The sequence below is a fragment of the Eleginops maclovinus genome, chromosome 6, assembly GCF_036324505.1.
Source record: "Eleginops maclovinus isolate JMC-PN-2008 ecotype Puerto Natales chromosome 6, JC_Emac_rtc_rv5, whole genome shotgun sequence".
Lineage (NCBI taxonomy): Eukaryota > Metazoa > Chordata > Actinopteri > Perciformes > Eleginopidae > Eleginops > Eleginops maclovinus.
Window position 1 is genome coordinate 4324013 of NC_086354.1, and position 24459 is coordinate 4348471.

Consider the following 24459-nt stretch of genomic DNA (forward strand, 5'->3'; position numbering starts at 1 on the left):
CTATCTGGACTGAACCATTACAAATCTTTCGGGGGGACATGGCGCCGTCTCGTAACATTACGTGACGAAAATGTACAAGACAATATCTTGCATGACCTTTTAGTTATAGCTATTTTATAAAATAGTTCCACTACCAACACAATATTTGAAGTATGTCTTTGTTTTGTTACCGTGGAGACAATTGTATGTATGGTTCCCCTTACAAAAGAAATGTTCTGTCCCACACCAGACCACCACGGAAAATGGCGACTGTGAAATAGATGGAAGACGAAAGTAAGAAATTATTCAATGCATCGTTTAAATTGTTCCCTGTCTGCATCCGCACCGCTCGAAGGTAACGTTTGTTTGTTTTTCATCATATTATTGATGTCTGTTGTGTTACTAGCGAGAAACGGTTGTCAATAGCTATAGTTTAGCCTGAAGAATAGGTTTTGGTGTGGAACAGCCTTAATGGAATGGTCTGCAGCTCCCACAAGCAGCATCCAACAACACAGCGTGTTATAAACGTCAAAGAAATGTAACGATACCCTTATGGGACTTGGTATACATTATACAATTCGGCCTGTATTAAAATAGCATTGGAAACATACTCCAACTATTGTAGGTTGGCATATAACTGGACTACTGTGTTGAAAGTTTTAGCTCTGTACAAAATCCCCAACCGCTTATTAAAAGCCATTTCCGAGGTCCATCTCTTTGCATTTTCAGTGCTGCTGTGTAGATGTTAGAAACATCTTACACAGGAGCATTCACTTGGTATGGCACTTTTATTGCCCTTCAAATGCAAGACCTCTCACTCCTGCGACCTTGTAGCGTTATAAACGGCCACGATTAATCATCAAAGCAAGTGTCAAGTATATTTAAATTAAATATATTTATATTGTAGTCAATGATTGTTGGTTGAGTAAATAATCTAACACTGATGACAATATAAGTTACTAAATGGTTTACTTTTTACATCAAACAGACATATTCTAATCAATTCAAAAACGAACTATTGTAGCTTATAAAGCATATCAATCATGGAATTGAAGCATGAATCTGACTTGTTGTCCTTCTGAAATTTGTCACAGCCTTCTAAAAGTGTTAAATTGTCATTATAATCTGAGCTAGGTGGTAAAACATCTTAACCATCACTGATTACGATTGTATTTGCGGCTACAACTGAAACAAACAGACAAATCGGCCAATTATCTGCTTTATCTCTTAGATGCTAAAATGTAAACAGGGGGAAAAAAACGTAACATTTTCTTTAATGTGAGGTTAACTATCAAAAGCGCCACAGGGATGACGTATTTTTGTAGGCCGACCCGGAAGTAAGCTGCGCATGGGTTCCTTCGACAAAAAAGCAATGCAATTTCTCCATAGGATTTTGGAGTATTGTAAAAAATAAGATCTGAGGAAAACGAACCTGTTTGATAAATGCACGTTTTGTTCAGCCAGATAATCTCCACATGTCTACCCTACTTTTAGAATTTTCGAAGCATAAATCTAATCACCAGAAGCTAAATGCTAACGTTATGCTATAAACCATAGTTCAGTAATAATCAATACATTAATAAGGGATTTTCATTTTGAAGGGGCAATTCCATTTTAACCGGCGCCAACAGGGAGCGAAAGAGACCAGTGAGCGATACAGGGAGATAAACACAAGAAGAAGAGACAAGTTAGCGGGAGAGAGAAGATGGACAAAAGAGTGACGGGAGAGACAAGTTAGCGGGAGAGAGAAGACGGAGAGAAGAGTAAGGGGAGAGAGAAGATGGATAGAAGAGTGAGGGGAGAGACGAGTTAGCGGGAGAGAGAAGACGGAGAGAACAGTGAGAGGAGAGACGAGTTAACGGGAGACAGAGAAGGCGGAGAGAACAGTGAGGGGAGAGACGAGTTAGCGAGAGACAGAGAAGGCGGAGAGAACAGTGAGGGGAGAGACGAGTTAGCGAGAGACAGAGAAGGCGGAGAGAACAGTGAGGGGAGAGACGAGTTAGCGAGAGACAGAGAAGGCGGACAGAAGAGTGAGGGGAGAGACAAGTTAGCGGGAGACAGATGGCGGAGAGAAGAGTGAGGGGAGAGACGAGTTAGTGGGAGAGAGAAGATGGACAGAAGAGTGAGGGGAGAGACGAGGTAGCGGGAGAGAGAAGACGGAGAGACGAGTTAGCGGGAGAGAGAAGATGGAGAGACGAGTTAGCGGGAGAGAGAAGATGGAGAGACGAGTTAGCGGGAGAGAGAAGACGGAGAGAACACTGAGGGGAGAGACGAGTTAGCGGGAGACAGAGAGAGAAGGCGGTGAGTGGAGCACCAATGAGCACCTTCACATGTGTATGAGAAATCCTGGCCGGACAGGCTAGGGCTCAGTCCTCTCACTGAACAAAAGACAGTCGGTGAGGGAGTGGAATATAAGAGGGACAGAAAGACAACCCTTAAAACTGTTCCATTGTTATGATCGGACTGATATGTTGTATAATTGGCTGAAACTGTTAAGATGTGAAACGTTGACAAAGAGAAAGGGAAACTCCAGCTGCTGCTGCTCTTTATTTAAACGTTCTAAAATTAAGCTCTTTTAAGATGCACACATTCAAAAGCTATTTTATTTATTTTCTCTATTTAATTTTAAATCCAGGCCGAGTGGAACATTAAAAATATCTACAGTATTATACTGTATATCTGTATAGTTCAAGAGACAATAAATATTGTTGTACTTTGTTAGTTTGATGACACAGTCTGGACCTCGTTGAATTTTAGTTGAATACTCCTGCTATAAACGAACTACAGACGAGTACAACAGGGTCGCACGACTTCAACGTCACGCCAACTTAAGATCCTTTCAACTGACTTTCATGCGCTTGCATATTTTAACAAAGCTTTTCCTTTTAGCCACACTGAATTTTACAGGGGAAAACAAACTTAGCCACAGTGTTTACGTGTTTGGCGTAGTGACGTATAACGTCCTCGACAACTTCTGTTGTCCTATTCAGCCACTTGTTAGCAACCATCATTTTTCAGACACGTAAACTCTTCAAAAATCACCAGTGGGGGGTCACTGCTGATGTATTTAATGTCGTATAACGTGAACGTGATCCGTCTGTCGTTTGTGTCAATCACAGACCTTATTTCGAGCTATTTTCCAAAATCCTACGGAGAAATCGCACTTACTCTGAGACGAGGGAACAGGAAGTTGTAAAATGCTAACTTACTTCCGGGTTTTAGGACTCGTTCCTGCGACACTCTATAGGCCGCACAAAAAAACAGGTAGCTGGCATTAGAGAATCTTTAAAAAAACACGAACACATTTTTAAATAGTTGCAGATACATTTTCTGCTCAACTAATCGTCTCTCCCTAACTAACCATTTCTGCCCCATATTCATTTAAAAAATAAACACATTTTTTTCCCGCTGTTTCTAGTGGCTGTGAGGCACATTACACTCGACTCTACACATTTGAAAAAAACATGACAGTCTATAGACTATTTTGTTGTGAGTGTCAGCTAGCGCTAAAGTGTTATATAAAATACATTGCGACTGCAAGGGCTATATTTGTTATCGTTACGCCATGTGATGAAACAATTAACAAAGCAAAACCTTTTTTATTGCTGCATTTCCGTGCAATTAGAAAATGAAAGCAAAAATACAAATTCAAAAATGTCCGGTTTATAATGATCAAGGCTAAAGGCTTTTTTTCACACCAGGGAGGGACAAATAAAAAACATGAAAATGCAGCGTATTGGCCTTTTTAATAGTTTGCATTATCAATATTGACATTCAAGCCCTCATTTCTGTTCTGTTTCTTGCTCTCACTAGCCGTTACTGTTTACCTCACAATCCATATGAAATATACAACATGGTTTCCAAAATGTAAGAATTGAAAAAAATCCTCTCTGTGAGAACTACAATCTATTTGCAGTCTTTTGGCATTTGTTAAGCCATTACATGCATTAATCTGTTTCTCAAACTGGACTTCCTTGTATTTAAATGTTTAAAATGGTACTTAAAAAGTCATACCCACCACAAGGCCTGTTTTACAAAGAGCTGTCTGCTGGGTTTCTTTCTCAAGGCCTTCTAACACCATACATTAATATGAATGCACAATACCTCACCACACATTTGTCTAGGTTGACGCTATCAAGCCAAAATCTCAAAAGGACATTAAAGAGGAACATTTTTACCTTCAGTATACAGACAGAAATTCAAAAGGCAACAACCCTACCAAGATCAGTTATCTGTTATTGTGCCGGGACAGATAAGCCACCTACGGTGATAAAGTTTTAAATGTAACCTTTGGGTAAATGACAGTAATAACAGGATGTTGTAGTTACTTGTAGTTAAGGAATATCTAAGAAGGCTATTTTCTTTTTTCAGGTCATGGCAGCTGAAATGTCATGTCGGACAGGTGTTGATGAAGACGACAAAGATGCAGATCCTGAAATCAATGCCCTCACACTCTTGCAAGTACCAGTGAGAATGGCCCAAGAATCCGCATCTTGCACCAATTCTTTCAGCAAGCCTTCTACGAAACAAAACAGTGTCCTAGATGTTTTGTCAAACACAGATATGCTGTCTCCGGTTGGCCTGGGAAATGGACCATCTTCGCACCAGGCTACAGAAGCCCATGAACTCAACAGCATCTCTATAGAGAAAGAGGAGACGAAGAGCATCACCCCATTAAAAACGGTGCAGGAAATTGACACTGCAGGAATTTGGGGGTTTGATGAAGACTCTCCAGAGGACTCGTTGGATGATTTCAGTAATGCCAGTGACCTTCATTGGGACCCTCACAAAGAGTTCATGCAGTTTCTTTGGGAGAACCATGGGGATTCCCCTGGTGAGGAGCTTAAAGATGAAGACCTTCCTTCCAACAGCCAAAAGACAAGGAGACGAAAAATGGACATGGTTGTCATGGTGGATCCTTCAGAGGACCTTTACCCCAATCTGAGCCACAAGTCACCTGAGGAATTGTCTGATGCTGAAGACCAAGTAGATTCCATTCCATTCAGAAAATTCAGAAAGTCAAGAAACCTTTCCCAGTCAGAGTCATCACCATCAGGTAAAGTTACAAAGTATCCTAATGGAACAGTCAAGGCCATCAAGGAAATTCTTTACAATCCACCTGCCAGAAACTCCAATGAGAACAGTATCGGTCATGGGCTTTTACCAATAAAGGGAAGACTTACCATAAATTCTCATTCTGAGGAAAAACCGCTATGCTACCCTTGCTCAAAATGTAAGCTTGTTTTCAAGAAAGAACATCATTTACTTCGTCACGTGAAGTCTCATGTTGACGCGCCGAATATTTCGCCAAAGCTTTTTATATGCAGAGAATGTGGAAAGTCCTTTAAACAAAGTGGTTTGCTTTTTGAGCACATGTCCATGCACAAGGAGAAAACGGCAAGACTCGCTAAGGAGATCAAACGCATGAATGATAAGAAGAAAGAGGATAAAAAGAATCTTTTCTGCCCTCAGTGCCCATTTGGTACAAACTGCCCAAACAAGTTTGTTCAACATGCAAAAACACACGAGAAGGACAAGAGAAAGTTTAGATGTGACAAATGTAGCTTCAGGACTATGAGTGAGACAGATCTTAGGAGACATGGCATTATGCAGCATACTGTTATTACTGTTAGAAATCAGATCCAGAAGGAAGACTCTGAAATCTACTCCTGTAACATTTGTTCTTATAGAGCTTTTAGCGAAATAGTTTTTAGTAATCACCTTCTGCGACGTCATCAACAAACCTTTGAGGAATACGAAGCTGAACAGATGAAAGAAAAAACTGCACAAAAATCTAAGGAGGCGCACACGCCTAGTAATAAATCTTCTGTAGAAGATGCAGAGTTTACATCTAAAATCTCTATAAAAAAACAGATCTCGTCTAAAAGAGCTTGTTCACCAACTGAGTCCAATGATATTTCAGACTTATTCAAAAATAGCAAGATCAAGAGAGGTCTCAAGTCTCAACTAACGGAATCAAAACTCGACAAATCCATTAATGTTCTCCTGTCCCGACAAAGAAATGGGAAAAAAAATTCAGAACCGAAGAGGGAAAGCAATAATCGCAGCACATCGGTTCAGGATTCCAAATGTGACAAAGATGTCTCTGATCAATTGCCTGGATCCTTGACAGTCAAAGTTGAAGATGCAGCTTTATCCCCAAATGGCCATAGTCCAGCCGAAAGAGATCAGTCAACACTCAGAAAGTCACCGTCTAAAAGGAAGATGTCCACCCCATATCGAAACATATCTGACCAAGACTCATGCTTCATCTTACCAAAAACTCTGCCAACTCCACAGAATATAAACCAAGAAGAAGAAGACGAACTGTCAGACTATGACAAAAAAGACATTTTCCAGTTTACCGATTCAGATGCGGATACCGACTTTTTTGACAGTGGTATGAAGAAAGAAAAGCAAAACATAATTTATACCTATAGCAGAAGAATGTCCATGAGGGGTGCTCTGCAAGCATCTAAAAGGTTGTTTGAAAAAATAAAAACTGAAGAGCAAGAGCAGACTGACCCTGAAATCAAAGAAGAATGCATAGAAACAGAAGTCTTTCAAGACGCCTTTGACGCCAACCAAATACCATTGTGTGAAGACTTCACAGAGGATTTGTCAGAGTTGGACTCGGAACGCAAGAACTGTCCATACTGTCCTGCAGTCTTTGAGTCGGGCGTTGGATTGTCCAATCATGTCCGAGGGCATCTTCATAGGGTTGGACTGAGCTACAATGCACGCCATGTGGTTCCTCCTGAGCAAGTAGTTACTCACGACAGGAGGCCACGAATTCGACGGAAGATGTCAGCATACCGGAGACTGAAAAAAGGTAGTTATGCACTTATTGCATGTTCTTCTATTTAGACTTTGCTTATATGTTTGTGACTTTGACCATCAGTGCTGTTTGGTATTATATAACACTAGTGGCGTTATGACTTAACGTCAATTTTGTGAATTCTTATAACAACCTTCGGGATGAGTATGCATTGTTGTAAGCGTAGTCGTGCACACTGGTTTTTCATTGAAATTAAAGATTATTAGAGACATTATTTGACGGTCTTCTGTGGTTTGACCTATTCTGTGGAAAAAAAACAGTTTTTAAACAACCTGGTTGTGTTCCCCCATTGGAAAACCTTTTAGCCACCTTGGCACATCCAAGATTTCTGTTCTTGCAGCTTATAGAACCAATAGACAAGCCAACCAAAGTAAAACTTCATTTTAAAACTAGGTTTAACCTAGGTTTACTTTCTATTTTACGTAGGAATCCTTTTTTAACTGAACTATGTCTTTTTGTCATTTAATGGTAAAATGTTTCTGATTTGCTCTTATCTTTTGTATTTTTTCAGCGTTACAGCAACAGGAGTCCGAATCTGAGACTGTGAAGAGCATTCACTCCTGTCCTTTATGTGGGGACTCATTTGATAACAGGACTGGTCAGTCCAACCACATAAGAGGCCACCTCAAAAAGCTTGGTAAAAGCTTTGCAACAAAGAAAAAATCCCCGTTATGTTTACTCCGCGAGTTGATTCGTGACAAGAAGGAGTTCCAACGGGCCCTCCAAATTGTGGGAAAGAAAAGGAACCATTTCCAATACGGTGCTTCCTCAAAGCTTTCCAGTTTTGACCGTTTCACGCTGCCGCCCATTGGATGCCCCAGCGTTTGCACTGATGACACACCATTGATGCCCCCATTTTCCTTGGCGGGAATAGAATCTGAAGAAGGGCAACCAGAGACTAAGTTGGATGTTAAAAATTCACTCTCGGGCACAACTGCTTTGATAGGAATTCTGAAGAAGAGGAAGTGTCAGGAGGACAGCAAACTAAAGGGGTCCCTTCAGATGTCAAGGAACATGTTTGTTTCTTCAAACAGTGAGCACTGTCCAGGATCAAGACTTTCGTCTTCACTGCCAAATTCAATATGCGGTAAGTTACTCCCTCAAATGACTAACCAGTAGGTTATATACTGGGCATGGAAGTGTTTTGATTAATTGAGCATGGTCTATAATAATAATTTCCTGTAATTCTATGTATGAAAATATGATCAATATCTCTGATATGATAATATCAAATGTACGCCTAATAGAAAACTTTAATATAAAAATGTATTAATCTTGAATCGGGGAAACTAATATATTTATTTGGAATAGTCCAATATCGACTTATATCACCAGTACATCGGTCTGTGTCTATTATCATGTTCGTGCCAGATTGATATCTTACAAACAAGGTTAAAAAAGCAAAAAAATATAGATTAGAGAAGTGAATGACCTCACAAAATTAAGTTGCGGTTGTTCAATGCAAATATCTGAGAAGCATACACACATCAGATTGTAAATGTTGTTAAAGTGAGGTGTCATCAGCATAAAGGCTTAAAATGCTTCTTATTTTGTAGCCAAAACTGAGGAGCTTATTGCACATAATAATTCAAAAGAATAACATTATTTCTGTCTTGAAACTTTAATAGCAGTAATTACGCATGCAGGGTTTTGAACAATAGGATAGGACAGTTTCTATACATGTTATTAATCTTACATGATTGGATTGAGATTCCTAACTTTGCCACAGAAAGGAGTGGAAGGACCTTTTGTTGATAAATCCTACAATTCAATACCAATAACAAATCAGCATGACCATGTTAACTTATTTGTTTGTCTTTGTATTTTTTCTGTTTTTACAGAGAAAGGTGAATTCAATAGGAAAATGTGTGTCCATTGCAATGCAACTTTCCACAGTGGTGTTAGCTTGTCTAATCACCTGCGGGCATATGCAAAGCGAAAAAGGAATGCCTTACTTGACGGAACCGGTAAGCGCAATCAGCAACAGATTAAGTTGAAGACATAATGAACAGCCATTTTTAGAGCACAGGTTGGTCATTTTGATCATGTATATATATTTTTAGAACAGTATTTGCCAGTGTGGAGGTGAAACCATTACTCAAATTAATACTTTGGTCTTTGGTATGCAGTTGTTAATGTTCCCATCCATCTCCGTAGAGACCTCAGGTTTCACTCCTGAGGGTAGTGTCTCTGGCTTGGTTTTCCGTTCTAATGAATACAATTGTCAGTATTTGGGAGGTAGGACATCCAATGAAGGATCACATCCTTGTTGCTAATCCATGTACTTGAGCACTGGCAATATAGATTTGTCAGAACGGTGTTAGGGATAGAATTTTTGGAATTCTTTGAGTGGACATTTTTTCAAAACTGACCCAAAAGTCAGTGTGACCATATGCTATAGGTACAAATACATTAGATCAACTTTTTTTTAAAGATAACCCGTTGAGATTTTACTTAAACAGTTATGCCTATATGAACTGTTTCCCAGCAAAGCACATCATTTATATCGTTTAGACAAAACGTGTTAAAAAATGTCCTTCCTCCTAAAACTATTTTCTAAAATTTCAAAATAATCAGTTTTTCTAATCATACTGTCTAGCTATAGTTTGTTTTTCCTCTAACACCAACCTAGCATTGGTTTTAATTGTGGAGCTTCATGGATGCATCCATTGGAGGAACAACCTTTTTGAAACGGAAAGCCTTAAGGGCTTACTTTTCCTGCAGACACAGATAATTAAACTTATGTGTTAGGCTTTTGGTCCTAGTGACACTGGATTGGCCAAAACTGACACAGAGACACAGAGCCAGAATATTAATTATGAATAAAGAGAGAGATAATATATGTCCACACATCCCGTTTGGATGTTAAATTATCAAGGGTAGTGCTGATGATTAATAAAGTTTGTTCTGTCTCTCAGCATTTGACTGTAAAGCAAGGAGGCATCGCTCAAGGCCTGGCTCAAAGAAGAAGATACTGCCCTTACCACAAACTCCAGAGGAAATGTACAGACTCACCTGCAGGTAATGTTTGTGCAAAGTTTAGAATATACTGATACTATTTTTTAATAGCATACATCAACGTGTTTGCAATCCAACAGTATGTTGGACCGATGTCAAAATATGTTTGGGTTCTGTTTGCTTCTGTTGCCAACCTTTTTCTTAACTATAAAACAATTATTGTGAAGAATGTACTCCAAAGAGGAGCAAAGGGGTTTTAAATAGTCCTGTCGGGTAATTGATTGTATTCAATTATTGTATTGCTTCAGCTAAGAAAAAAGTGTAATTCTTCTGTGAAGCAACGGCTGGAACTGCGGCGACAGCAATGTAACTCGAGATGACGGCAGCACTGATCAAGGTTTTCTGTGACTGTCCAAATCACAATTTTTTATTGTTCCTTTTTATTTTCTTTGGACTGTGGACAGTTTAGCAAATATGAATCAAAAACAAATATACAAATAAATATTTCAAATGTTTTTTTCTGATGGAGAACCAGGAAACGATGTGTTTTCTAGCGTAAAAGTGACTGGACATCGTTCTGTGGCACATGGTCCCTTGAACAGTGCGTCCTTAGCAACAGTCCACTATCCTTAACAGCGGTCTGCTATCGAGAAATATCAGACTGCTGAATTTCCAAAAGGACCAATCAGAATTGAGTGTTCATCTAAGCTGTGTAATAATATCTTTTTATCAATGTTTTAACTCTGCAGGTTCTGTGACCTCGTCTTCCAGGGTCCCTTGTCAGTGCAGGAGGACTGGATTAAACACTTACAGAGACACATTATGAACACTAGTGTCCCTCACACTGGGCTGGGCATGGTGGAGGTGCCCTCGCTGCCCACGGACACCTCAACTCTCAAGACTGACCAAGACAGCTCTCTGACAGCCACACATGCTGCCTCATGAAGCCAACGGGGACCTTTTAGATTTCACTAGACTCTATGTGTATGTACATTGGATGTTTTCACTTTTTTCTTTTTTTTAGTCGAAATACTGGCTAAAAGTACATCATTGCTCAATGATGGATATATATTGTAGATGTTTGGACAGATAGTTTTTAATTATTTGGATAATGTTACCTTTTTTTTCAGTTTTTACATGGTTCATTTTTTGGAAATACACTTCCAACGGACACACCATTTTGTTTTATGCAGTAATGTAGTGTGGAATCCATTTCTAATGAAGACAACCTTTACCTCAGATTTTTCATGGTTTCCATTTTTGTCAAAATTTGGGAGCACCTCTCTTTTTTTCACTTTTTAAAAGATGCTTAAAATCATGTTTATTTTCTATTGCAACATGTCCAAGCCCACAGTCTCTGTTTCCAGGCCACAGAGTGAGTGAGATTAATATTCCAACTGAAAATGACAGCACCTGAAAACTCACAATAAACATTTCCAAGAATCCCGAGTGGAAGATGAGCTACTCTGCGAGAACAAAAAGAAAATGTCTACAAACTTGTAATGCATAGAAAGTGTTTTTTTAAAATAGTATTTCAGTAAATGCATTGTTTTTAGTACAAATACAAAATTTAAACTGAAGGTTGTTAAGAAAAAAAAAAAAGAGTTAAAGCACAGCTGATGCTGACCATGCCCTTCATACATGTCACCTATATTTAATGTTTGAATAATGTTTTGAAAATAATTTAATTTTAAATGTACTATATCACACAGATACAATGCTTAAAACATTTGTGTTCTAAATAAAAGAAAACAAGAAACAAGTTGTCTTTTTCTATCTTTTTTTTCTCACAAAACATTCAACCTGTAAATTAATAATACTACACACTCTGTCCTCTTGGAAGGCTCAAATGGTGATGCTAGGAGAACTGTAGACAAACAATGTGTAAACAAAGCGACAAGAAAGTCCATATGGTGTGAACAAACCTTGATACAAGATGAGTCTCTTTATTCAGACAAATCCTGAACGACTCAATAATAAACCCCTCATAAATGCAGCATTCATGTGGTGGTGGTGATAGTGCTTTAACTTCATAGTTCTTCATCAGCCGTCTTTCGGAGACTTTCATTGATTCCATCATTCAAATGGGCTGCCACCCTGAGAAAAACAGAAAGGCATCAGATAGCTGCATCATAGAGCCTTATAGAGTCCATTTTAATAGTAATCACTAGTAGGACTGTATTAATGGTTATCTTCTCAATTAAGAAATAGTTATTAAAGGTTAGATCATTTTGAATCATGTCCACATTTTCCCCAAAAGCCCAAGATGACATCCTCCTTTAATGTTTAGTCTACATCTTAACGTATTTCTGTTTACCGTCATACAGTGGTATGCAAAAGTTTGGGCACCCCTCTGAGATTTCATGACAATTTGCTTTTCCTTTATAATAGAAGATCACAGCAACAACATTTGTTTTCCTACAAAGATGTAGACGTTTTAGTGTTTTCCAGACCAAAATTCTTAGGGTAGCATTACATAGTTTTATTATAATAAAATAAAATGCAAAAAATGGGATGTGCAAAAGTTTGGGCACCCTTATAAATAGCATTCATTTCAACACCTGTACGGATTTATAGCTGACAGGTTGCTGCACAAAATTGCTTTGATTAGCTCATTAGACCTTCAATTACAAAGACAGGTGGAACCAATCATGAAAAAGGCTATTTAACATAGGTAATAGCTGGCTGTGCCTGGCCTAGGTTCTTTCTTAGGGAGTGGCAAGATGGGGACCTCAAAACAACTCTCCACTGACCTGAAAGCTAAGATAATCCAACATTATAAATTAGGAGAAGGGTACAAAAAATTATCTGACAGGTTTAAACTGTCTGTCTCCACAGTCAGAAACGTAGTTGTGAAATGGAAGGCCACAGGAACAGTCCGTGTGAAGGAAAGATGTGGTAGGCCGACAAAAATAGGGGAAAGGCACAGGCGAAGGATGGTGAAAATGGTCACAGAGAAGCCACAGACCACCTCCAGAGAACTACAACAACATCTGGCTGCTGATGGTGTAGTTGTTCACCGTTCCACAATCCAGCGTACTTTGCACCAGGAAGAGCTCATTGGAAGGGTGATGTGCAAAAAGCCTTTCCTGAGTGTTAATCACAAGAAGAGTCGCATGAGGTATGCAAAAGCACATCTGGACAAGCCAGAAGCATTTTGGAACAAAATACTGTGGTCAGATGAGACCAAGATTGAGTTATTTGGTCATAACATGAACAGGTATGCATGGCGAAAAAAACACACTGCATTCAATGAAAAGAACTTGTTGCCCACTGTAAAATTTGGTGGAGGATCTATCATGTTATGGGGCTGTGTGGCTAGCACAGGTACTGGAAAACTTGTTAAAGTTGAGGGCCACATGAATTCCTTACAGTACCAGGAGATTCTTGACAAGAATGTTCTAGAGTCAGTCACAAAGTTGAAGCTACGCCGGGGTTGGATTTTTCAGCAGGACAATGATCCTAAGCACCGATCAAAATCCACCAAGGAATTCATGCAGAAGCACAGGTACAATGTTCTGGAATGGCCATCCCAGTCCCCAGACCTTAACATCATTGAAAATGTATGGATTTATTTGAAGAAGGCTGTCCATGCACGGAGGCCAAGAAACCTGACTGAACTGGAGACGTTTTGTGTGGAAGAATGGGCCAAAATACCACCTGCCAGGCTTAAGGGACTTGTCTGTGGCTACAGGAGGCGTCTACAGGCCGTTATTGCAGCAAAAGGAGGCAATACTAAATATTAATGGAATTATTTCTTAGGGGTGCCCAAATTTATGCACATGCCTATTTTTGTTTGAATGCACATAAACATGTTTCTGTTTGACCAATAAAAGTTATTTCACTACTGAGATGTTTCTGTTACCATAAGGTATAACATATGTTAAAATGAAGTTGCTGCTTCAAAAGCTCAGCAAGTGACAAACTGATGCAGTGGTTTTCCTAAGGGGTGCCCAAACTTTTGCATACCACTGTAGAAGAACAGAGAGGGAATGCAATGAAGTACATTTAAATGTGTACTTAAGTATACTTTTCAGGGTACTTTTACTTTGCGTATTTTCATTTTATAATATTATATACTTCTACTTCAATAGATTTTGGAAACCAATATTGTACTTTTCACTCCACTACATTATCTAACAGCAGTTATAGATGCATTAATGCATCAAAAATCTTATTCTAGTCATTTTTCATCCTTGTGATTAGTCTTCTCACTGTCTTCTAAACGTTGGTACCATTCACAGTGTTTACATGCATCTTTCTTCGGAGTGTGAAAGGCAAGATTGAACTCATTGTCAAACACTGTTCTATAAAGACTTTGTTTTTTCTGGTTTAATCTTCCACTCCTGTTCGCATTTCTCTTTATACAGTGCATACATTTTTGGCAGATTCAGAGATCTTTCCAAGTAGAGCTTGTTTGTATCTTTCCTGGAAAAATCTTTCCATTTTAGTTAGTGCTGTTTAGGGGCACTACCTACACTTAATCCCTTCTGGCTCTGAAAAATACTGTAGGCTCTTGTATTGTTCAGAGCCAGTAGGGCTTAAGTGGACTTGCGCCCTTCTGGCTCCAAACAATGCTCAAACTTTTGTGTTCGGTCTTTGTTGTTTTGTTGCTTTATTCAATACAGGTTGATTCCTGATGCGTCTTTTTGCAACGACTAGATAGAGCTCATCAAGACCTTTAATTTGACATATAGAACTAATTTTCGCCCAAAATGCCACTTACGCCCCTCTGGTTCCAAGCCCTCGATATATGTGATCCTGAAATGGGACATTACTTTTGATTCTTTAAGTTTATTTTGATGCCAATACTTTCGTACTTTTACTCAAGTTACTATTTGAATGTAGGACTTTTACTGGTAACAGAGTACTTTTTACAATTTGGTATTGCTACTTTCAGATAAGAAAAATATTTCTGTACTTCTTGCACAACTGAGGAGGAGTAAAGGATAATAAAAAAAATCCCATTTAAGATGCTGGAATCAGAGAATAGTTGGTGGTACATTTTATAGATTACTTTATTAGTATCCGTAGTTGGTACTATTTCCTAGTGCTACTGTTTATATAGTGTACTGAGGCTTGAAAAAAATGCATTACTGAAGGCAATCATAACAGGTTTCATTTTGATTTTGTTTTCCTTGATATGGAAAGATTTGGTTCGCTGTCCCTATATATTTGAACGCAATATTCACATAAATAAAAAAGAAGCGCCATCTCATATATACAAATGGAAGGAGAGTGTTAATGCTTTTAACTTTAGGGGATTATTTATGTAATTCATAACATATTTGAATTATCCACTCAATTGAAGAAACAAAATAAGTTTGGAAAGGTGTATCATTTCTTTCTTCTTAACACAAGTCTCCATGATGCCATTGGTGGAGTTTGAATAGTTTTGAAATGTTGTTTCTTGGTAAATACCTCCAGGAAGTGTTCGAACTGATGTTTCAGCTTCTTCATTATGGTTCCTGCTTTGTCAAGGCAGGAAAGTCTCTGCTCCACCTGACAATCCTTCAGGCAAAAAAAAAAATCCCATCAGAATTATAAATCATCACCTAAACTTGACTAAAGAAAAAAGAGATTTAAGGCACTATAAATTGTCAAAGCTGGGGTAGGCAGTTTATCGTTAGCATCATTGGGTAAGCAGCCCATAATAACGTTCCAGCATAGTGTAGTCCTAGTTGTTTCATATAACATAGTATGCCAGAATCTGAAGACAACCCCTCATCCTGCAGTGTTTTCCTCAGTCCTAAGCCCCTCCCAGCACAAAGGGTTATTCATAGTCATTAACAATAGGTGTGACTGTCTTGTTTTCTTTGAAAACTTGTTGGTCTGTATCGAGGCTTTCACTAGCTTAAATCAATCAAACAAAGTTTATTTATATAGCCCAATACAAACATTTTACTTTTGTCTCAGTGGACTTTACAGTTTGAACGGAATATGAATACGACACTCTCTGTCCTCCGACCCTCACATCGGACAAGGAAAACTTCCAAAGAAACCCCCAGGAAGTGGGCAAAAATGGAGGAGGATCCCTTCCCCAGGACGGACAGACGTGCAATAGATGTTGTGCGTAAATTAAAAAGATACAGTATAGATTTACAGTATAGGTAGTCCAAATGCTGGAAAATGTATGTGAGCAAAGTGTTTTAAAGATTAGGAAAAAACATTGCTAATAGTGTAGCGTAAAAATAGCGTTTTGCTAACCGTAGCAGTTCAGCCAACTGTAGCGTTTATATGCTATAAGCTAGCCGCAGCTGTAAGCCTTGGCTATGGTAAGCCTGAAGCTAAGTTATGAGACTTATTTTCTTTCATTCTCTCAAATTCTTCACCAACATTGTTAATTTCTCTTTTTGATTAAAAAAATCTGTCTTCCTCTTTAGGGTTTGTTTTTAATGTAGGCAGTCGTCGCATCAGTCTCTCACTATCTGATAGGACGTGCCAGACTTGGATTACTTGAGTCCTGGACTCGGGTGCTGATTTTTGGGACTCATGACTCCACCTTGCACAGTGATGGACTCGGACTCGGACTCGAACTCGGACTCCTGAATTCTCGCGCACTCAGACTCGCACATTGACGATCGGACTTGCACTCGGACTCAAGCTAGATTTATCTGGAGTCTGGATGTACTCACGCAAAAAGGTACATTTAAACAAATATATCCACTCAGATTTACACATGATGACTCGGACTCGAACACAGGCAATGATGACTTGACTGGGACTCGACTCTGACTCTTCTTGGGTGAGACCAGACCATTTAAATAAATATATATACTGCATGATGCCCAAAATACACTGCCTATACCATCTTCAAAGGTTATGTTAATTTCCAGCAGTGCTACCTTGGTGTTGACAAGGTGTTCCTGAGAGGTGATGTGAGCCTGCACTGAGGAAGCAGCTGTGGAAAGGAAGACACTGCAAGCTGCACAGTGGAACATTTCAATCTTTGTCATGTGGTCGTTTTCCTGCAGAGCTGACGAAACAAAGATTGTATTGTATTTAGACTTCTGGAATAGATAATACTTATATAAGTGATCGTGTGTCATAAGGAAGTGATTTACCTTGAAGTGCACTACTCTCCATGGCTCGGTCGCACTGATGGCTTTTATGCAGCATGACTTCCTGCAGACATAAGAAAAACTTCCATCACCACGACAACAAAATAATGATTTGCACCAACATTTGGAATAGGCAAAAGGATGTATTTAGCCATACTTTGTATTATTTACCTGTATGAAGGCTATAGTCATATCGTCATAGTTATTTTGCTGCTGGATGAACTCCATGGTAGCCCAATGACTGTTGCTCTCCAAGTGATCCTCCAGCTCCAAGCCATTGATAAACTCAACATCACAAAGATCACAGGAGATGTCACAGGGGATACTAAAAGAAAGATATTTTGACATTAAGTGTTGCAGAACATACACAATTTAACATCAAAAAGCAGACTTTTTGAAAGCACAAATGACTTCTATAATCTTATACAAGCTTAAAGCGACGCTCATTTAAACCGGACTAACAATCAAAACATTCTAACATTGAAGTCAGTTGTAAATCAGTTCAACGCAGCTCTGGCATCATAACAAGATCGGCAGTTTATGATAAAGCTTTGCGACGACAGTGGCTAACATTCAAAGTACCAAAGCATTAAGCCACAAAGTTTTAAAGCAATTGGAATTAAATGTTTGCACAATGGTAATGTTCTCGCAACCTGGTCATTTACCCTATAACAAATGTGACGCTTTTTAGATACAATACGCTATTCAAGGAGCTCTGAACAAGACATACTTGGGCACTTACTCTAGCTTTTAAGCTAGGCTAGGATAAATGGCCTCAATAATACAGTGATGCGTTTAGGCTATGATGCAATACAGTTTACACAAATATAAATCTCTATAAAACAACCTGGTTTCTGGGTACGTTTAGGGAGCACTTATTTGATATGAAGCTGTTTTTTATTTATGACCGGAGCACGCAGTTTGAACACATTATTGTAAACAGCCCCTGTCAGACTGAACAGCAGCGGTTGATAAGCTGTGTGTGTGACATACAGACATGAGTGTTGTTTTGTGTGTGACAAGGAGAGACAGTAATGGGGAAAAGTGAAAGAAGCAGAGGCCAAAACTCACGCCAGCTTAAAAAAATGACAAGAAAACTTGTACTAGATGTTTGTGATATAGTCATTTCAAACAGTATACCTAGAGGCAGTCGCAATACCTTGTGTATATTTTGAAAAATGCCCAGCCCTAGTCTTAGCTGATGACTGCTAAAAACAACTAGCCTATCAGCATGGTAATAAGGATGTGTGCAAATCAAAAATATTTAATCAGAATTTACTCCTATCTTTTGCAATTCCTACTACAGCCAAAGCTGACGCTGCCCTGCCATATTTTGATGTTGCTTGAAAGGCTCTTCATTTGAACCACAAGATCAACCCGCACAATTTTAGCCCAACTATGGCAGATGACAATATAAAGCAAATGTAAAAATATCTAACCATGTTATTTGTTGTTGCTGCTGTTGCCAACGAGTGTGATGTAACTACTCAACACGTGTAGCATATTTAAACTATCATGCATCAGTATCCTTAGTTCTTACGTGTCCATTATCATTCTCAACTTCCTGATTCTTGGCACATCTGATGAAGGTGGAATATGGTCCAATCCAGTAGAACCTTAAAATCAGAATAATTATTAGGTTACAGAGGAAATATATGCACACAACAGAATAATGAAGTACTGTTTTGCTTATTCAAAAACAATACTCTCCATAAGCTGATGCAATTTAATTAATGTTTCTCCTGTACTGACTTCTTCTACATTTGGGTCACATCACAAATGTACCTGTTCCCCTGGATTCCGACGGAAGTGGATAGTCCCTCTGTAGCCTGGGCGGGGATAATCTAACTTTGGTCATCTACACAGGAGAGAATGGGCTGTCATGGGTACCACACCATTATCCAAAAAAATAAATAAAAAAGGACATCAAACAGATCATGTATGCTGTTCAGGTCTACAACTGGACCTGACACAATGACTATTTATCGTCCACAACTACCTTCAGTTAAAGCCAAATGATAAAGCAGTGCTACATCACATCAACATTTAGAAAACAAACATTACTAGTTGTTGAATCTTATTATTGATACCTCACTCATGTATTCCGGGATTATGTTCCTCTCCTCCCCATTGGTCCGCTGTTCTCCATAGGATGGAGGAAAGTGCTGGGTGGAGGAGTCGTGGATGAGCCTGTCAGGGCTACCCACTCCGTGGTCCTGATGTCTACTCATGGAGTCATAACCTAGATTGTCATGTGATTCAGTGCTGGGGCTATAAGCCTGTCGTTCAGGCTGTCTATGATCAGACTGTCTATGATCAGGCAGTCTGTGATCAGGCAGTCTGTGATCAGGCTGTCTGTGATCAGGCTGTCTGTGATCAGGCTGTCTGTGATCAGGCTGTCTGTGATCAGGCAGTCTATGATCTGGATTGAGATCTCGACTCTCACTCGGTCCAGTTTCAGGGATCAGGTCCTGCATGTTGATGCCCACTGACTCAATGAAGGTGGAGGCAAAGCGGCGTTTTTTCTGGCAGTCTTGACCTGGAGACAAACGCTGACGTTCCAGTTGGTTGTCGTTATCAGGGGGTGACTGGTTGCGGTTTTGGGCCTGTAGCATCTCATGCTCAGAGTCTGACGAGAATGGATCATAAGGATCATAAATCTCAGCCCTGGGGGAAAACAAAGAGGGGTTAGTGTGTTTATGATACATAATTTACCTTTATGTAGATTAGGGCTGACCTCCAATATTCGACTATTCGATTTGGAGAGGTCTGATTGGACTATGAACCTTGTATCGAATCTTAGTAAAATGTTGTTATACAACAAAGACCATACCATTCTGACTATATGGGGTGCCCGCGGCTGCCGAGCATTAATTGTTACATAGAATGTCTTTTTTGTTATATAAAAGCCTATTTTAATGCAAAATCTGTCTATTTTATGTTAATAAAGAGTTCCAATGATGTGTTGGTTTAAATGGTAGTCTTAGTTTATTACGGTATTAATAAATCACACCCACTGCAGTTGCGCAATCCAAATGAGCGCAGGTGAGCAGCACCGTTAGGGTTTACGGATTTATTGGCTCACAATGGCTACTAAAAAGACATCAAAAGTGTGGAACTATTTTGAAAAGGTTAAAGATGACCCGAAGAAAGTGAAGTGTAAGTTGTGTGAGCAGGTTCTTGCATATCACACGACGACAACCAACATGGCATATATTTGAAGCGGGTAAGGCTTGTTAACTTTACAAACAAACAAACAGTTCTACCACTCTTTTATCAATACAGCCATTAAAATATTATTGTTAATATTATTGACACCCGCATTGTCATGACGACAACTCAACCGGCACGTCTGCATCAGCGGCGGCCCCCGAGATTAACGCAAAAAAAACTTGATATGAGACCACCACTTTCAGAGAAGAGAAAAAGGGAAATTACTGAACAGATTGCGGAGTTTGTGGCACTTGATATGAGGCCTGTGCGCATTGTTGAGGGTCGGGGATTTAAAGAACTCTTGCGCACACTTGAGCCAGGCTACACCGTCCCTACAAGAGCTACGGTGATGGATATCGTGCACACAAAATATCTATCAACACGGTCAGAGATATACAGCCAGGGCAATACAGGACTGTGAAGCTGTCAGTTTCACAACTGATATCTGGACCTCGCTTCAGATGGAGGCTTATCTCACAGTCACATCACATTTCATCACTGGAGACTGGTGACTGGAGAGTTTTGTTTTAGAAACAAAAAAAATTGCATTGCACGAGAACTGACGGAGATCATTTGCGAGTGGGACATTCCAAGTACCCAAGATCGTTTCTGTGGTGCATGACAACGCAGCAAACATGGTTGCGTGCACCCACCAGTTGGTCCAGCAGTCCTCCTGGGGAAATATGAAAGGGGTGCGCTGCGCGGGCCACACATTACAACTCTGCATAAACAGCGCTCTGAAGCAGGACCCCATTTGCCGCACTGTTGCCGCTGCAAGGCGCTTGGTTTCTCATTTCAAAAAAAGCGCAAAGGCCACCACAGCACTTCAAGATAAACAGAAACAACAGAATGTTCCTCAGCATAAACTGATGCAGGATGTTGTCACCCGTTGGAAGTCTGTTTATTTGATGCTCGATCGCTTGATCGAACAGAATGGGCCAGTTTCAGCCGTGCTCACAGATGACAGTGTGAGCAAACGGTCCGATCGTGACCTGGAGCTATCCACATCACAGTGGCGCACAGCAGAGGACATTGTCGCTGTTCCTAAACCAATAATCACTCTGACAGAGCTTTTGTCCCAAGAAAATAATGCATCCCTGTCTGCCACTGTCCCCATGCTTATGAATATTAAAAAAAGACATTTGGTGGTGCATGCGGTCGACAGTCGAACCACAAAGATCATCAAGACTACGCTGTCCGAGGAGATGGACAGGCGATGCGGCGGTGCTTGACCCACGATTCAAGAAGCTCTCCTTTCTCTCCGACGACCAAAGAGATGAGGCGTATTCAGTGGTGGCAGAACTAGCTGAGAGTCTAACTGACAGGTCTTGCCAGGAGGAAAGTGACACGGTGGATCCTGGGCCGACTGCAAAACAGGACACTGTGATGGCTATGCTGCTGGCCAGTGATGAAGATGAGGAGGAACAGGATGAGACAAGCGAGATGAAGGCCTATTTGAAGGACTTCACTAAATGCACTGGAGGCCCCCTGGAATGGTGGAAGAAAAATGAGGATAGATATCCAAAGTTGTCAAGAGCTGCTAGGAGATTTCACAGCATCCCCTCCACCTCCACGCCCTCAGAGAGGATATTTTCCAAAGCGGGTTTCATTGCCAACAAATCAAAGAGCGCACTTTTCCCGACCAATGTGAACAAGCTGGTTTTCCTGGCACACAACCTCAGAAAAATCAGATAATCACAGGTGCAGTAGAACACTTTTCTTATGTGAAGAAGTGATTTTTTTCTTTTTCTTTTGGGACAATTGTGAATTAAGCTGGAGGCTGCGTGGGGAGCGTCTCTTTCTCTCTCTCTTCTCTCTCTCTCTTTTTGCTGCATGTGCACTTTCTGAAGCCCATTCGATTCTGACTTTTATTATGTTTATTTTTTCGTTGTTGTATAATTGTTTTTATTTATTCAGGCAGGCTTATTGTATTTCTAAAAACATTTATGTCATTTTGCACTAGTTCCAGGCTGTTGCGATAAGTTTAATTATTTATTTATTTTATCCCGATTCCCGAGTGTAAACTGAATTAAAAGCCAAGAAATAGGTTCTTAACTGAGCGATAAAGGCATGTTTTGGCACGTTGTTGTTTTTGAAGCCATTTTGTTCCGATTTTATGTGAACTGTTGTGATGTTTAATATGCCCAGTTTCGTTCATCTGGCTTTAAATAAATAAAGGTATTTGTTTCACACCTACCATGTTTTTTGAGCTCTTTTGTTTGAAACGGAAAAAAAAAGAGATCTAGCTGCTATCTGAAAAAAAAAAGGTTCGAACTATCAGTCGACTACGGCAAAATCTGACGAATCAGATTCGACTATGAAAATCCTTAGTCGAAAACAGCCCTAATGTAGATCATATTAGAGTTGCTATGGTTAGTCGACTGATCGATTCGTCATTCGAGTGATGAATCAACCAAGTAATGCTGTTCAGCATCTCCGATATGAAAATGTCCTGCTTTGTGAAAATTTGTGGGTTTTTGAATGACAAAACATCACATTTGAAGAAATCATGCTGGACTTTGAGAAACTGAGAGAGATTTTTCAAAAAGTGACATTTAAGACCAAATAGAATAGAATAGAAAATAATGGAGGGATTAATCGATAATAAAATAATTGTTAGTTGCAGCACTATAGTTTCTATAAGGGCATGACACTATTAACCTCTTAATGTTTACGTACACTATGAATGTGTTAAAAAACTTTACGTGCTGTAGGAAAACTTTTTTCTGGATTGAGATAAAACTAATAGGAGGTATAGATATAGGAGGTTGTGCGGCATTAACTGAAACTGTGACACTTAAGTCACAACAAAGTTAATAGTTTGAATATTTGATGTCCTGGATTGTGACATCACTTTCTACACTGACACTGACACTGTCAGTTTACAGTAGAAATCACTGGCTGCTTACCTTTGTGAACTGTCATTGATTTCGTCCACAGCGTCATTTTCATCTCCTAATAGTTGAAATGAAGACTTCCATTTATCATCAGAGGGTTTCGCTGTATGATAAGAAAATAGGAATAACAATAAACAGCATATATTTGGACGGACTGGGTTAGGGCTGCACAATTACCCAAAATGTTATCATAATTGCTATCTAGGAGTAGTGAAATATTCCAATCGCAGGGAGCACAATATTTGTTCGAGGGGACATATTTGTTCAAATACCATTTTGAATTAAGTATTGTGAAGTTGTGTTTGTTCATTAAAAGGATCAATATTATCTCTCAATGTCACTTAGAATCGTCTTTTGTGTCTGTTTCATTGTGATCATTGAAGTTACCTGAACGTCTCTGGGCTGGTTTTGAGTGAGCAGCCATAGCAAATGTCCTCTTTGTGGTGTGTTGTGCTGGCTTCACTGGGATATGAAGCATAGCTTCTTTGAATTCCAGGGGTATTCTGTTTATCACAGAAAACAGGTGTCAACGTGTAAAATTAGCGCAATAATAAAGACTAAGTAAATACAACAATAAAATATTAAGTTCCTTAACATTAATGTCACAAAGTAACGGCAGGGTGGAATTTTATCAGCGCTAACTTCAACAAGTTAGGCTAGCAAACTTAGCTGGCTTTGCATGTTGTGTTGTTAGCTTTAGCCACATAGCTACATATATAACAGTTTCTTTAAAAAATATATTTGAAGTGGGGATTGATAATAATTGCATGCACCCTCAGTTTTCCAACTATTCAAACAGGCAACCGTGCACAACATTGTTAACCTGAACACCTTCTCAGGTACATTGGCGTTGCTAAGCTAACGTATATGTTTAAAGTGAAGCACTGAGCTAACGTTACCTTCCAGGATGCTGCTGCTGCTGCTGCTGCTGCTGTTTGAAAGCTGGAGCTGCTGCTTTAGCAGCCTGAGCTGAAGGCTTTGGTGGAGCTTGACTGAGACGGTTCATCGTGTGGTTGTTTTGTTGGAAAGTAAATGAATTAGAATGTGTGAGAAGAGAAGCCAGTTCACCTACAAACAGCAGGTCAACCTTCCCCTGCCGACAGATGGCAGCATAATGCAAGAGGTGATTGTTCTGTACTTTTCAATTGTTTTCGATTGCGACTAAATGCCATGGAGCGTGGTATCACAGATCTCCAATTGGATTTGTTCATGTTCTTTATGTTTTATTTGTGCTATTTGTAAAAATGTTCCATACTGAACATTTGTACACAAAACTAACATAGGCTAATGCAGTTCATGAAATTATTGACATAGTGGTTCCTCCTCAAGTAATGATTTCAACTATTGGTAGTAAAGCTTAGTGGTGTACGAATTAATATATAGGCCTATGTTATAAATAAATTAGCGTTAAACCAGTTGACACATAGTAAGTCATAAGTCTGAGCTTTCCTTGTTCCTGAATGAGCCCTTGCAGGCCCCAGATTAAGTGTGCCTGTTGTTTTTTCTATTTAAA

The 24459-nt window shown here is 39.5% G+C and overlaps 2 protein-coding genes across 3 annotated transcripts; one reads left to right on the top strand and one right to left on the bottom strand.

Annotated features, from left to right (window-relative positions):
* Positions 1–225: 225 nt before the first annotated feature.
* On the top strand, positions 226–11537 carry znf644a (zinc finger protein 644a). Of its 2 annotated transcripts, none has more exons than XM_063886023.1 (6): positions 226–273; positions 4351–6811; positions 7329–7904; positions 8659–8784; positions 9736–9838; positions 10525–11537. In XM_063886023.1, the coding sequence occupies exons 2-6, from the start codon at positions 4354–4356 to the stop codon at positions 10718–10720; spliced, it is 3459 nt and encodes a 1152-aa protein (XP_063742093.1). In that variant the 5' UTR covers positions 226–273; positions 4351–4353; the 3' UTR covers positions 10721–11537. The 2 variants fall into 2 exon arrangements, with proteins under 2 accessions (XP_063742093.1, XP_063742092.1); XM_063886022.1 differs by having other exon boundaries at positions 230–334.
* LOC134866085 (uncharacterized) lies at positions 8420–24044 on the bottom strand. Its single transcript, XM_063886025.1, has 11 exons — positions 23846–24044; positions 23334–23449; positions 22959–23049; positions 18927–19503; positions 18622–18694; positions 18377–18452; positions 17008–17161; positions 16840–16900; positions 16621–16751; positions 15197–15286; positions 8420–11872 (listed from the first exon to the last, which is right to left on the bottom strand). Exons 1-11 carry the CDS (start codon positions 23950–23952, stop codon positions 11852–11854), a joined length of 1497 nt encoding a protein of 498 aa, XP_063742095.1. The 5' UTR covers positions 23953–24044; the 3' UTR covers positions 8420–11851.
* Positions 24045–24459: the final 415 nt, after the last annotated feature.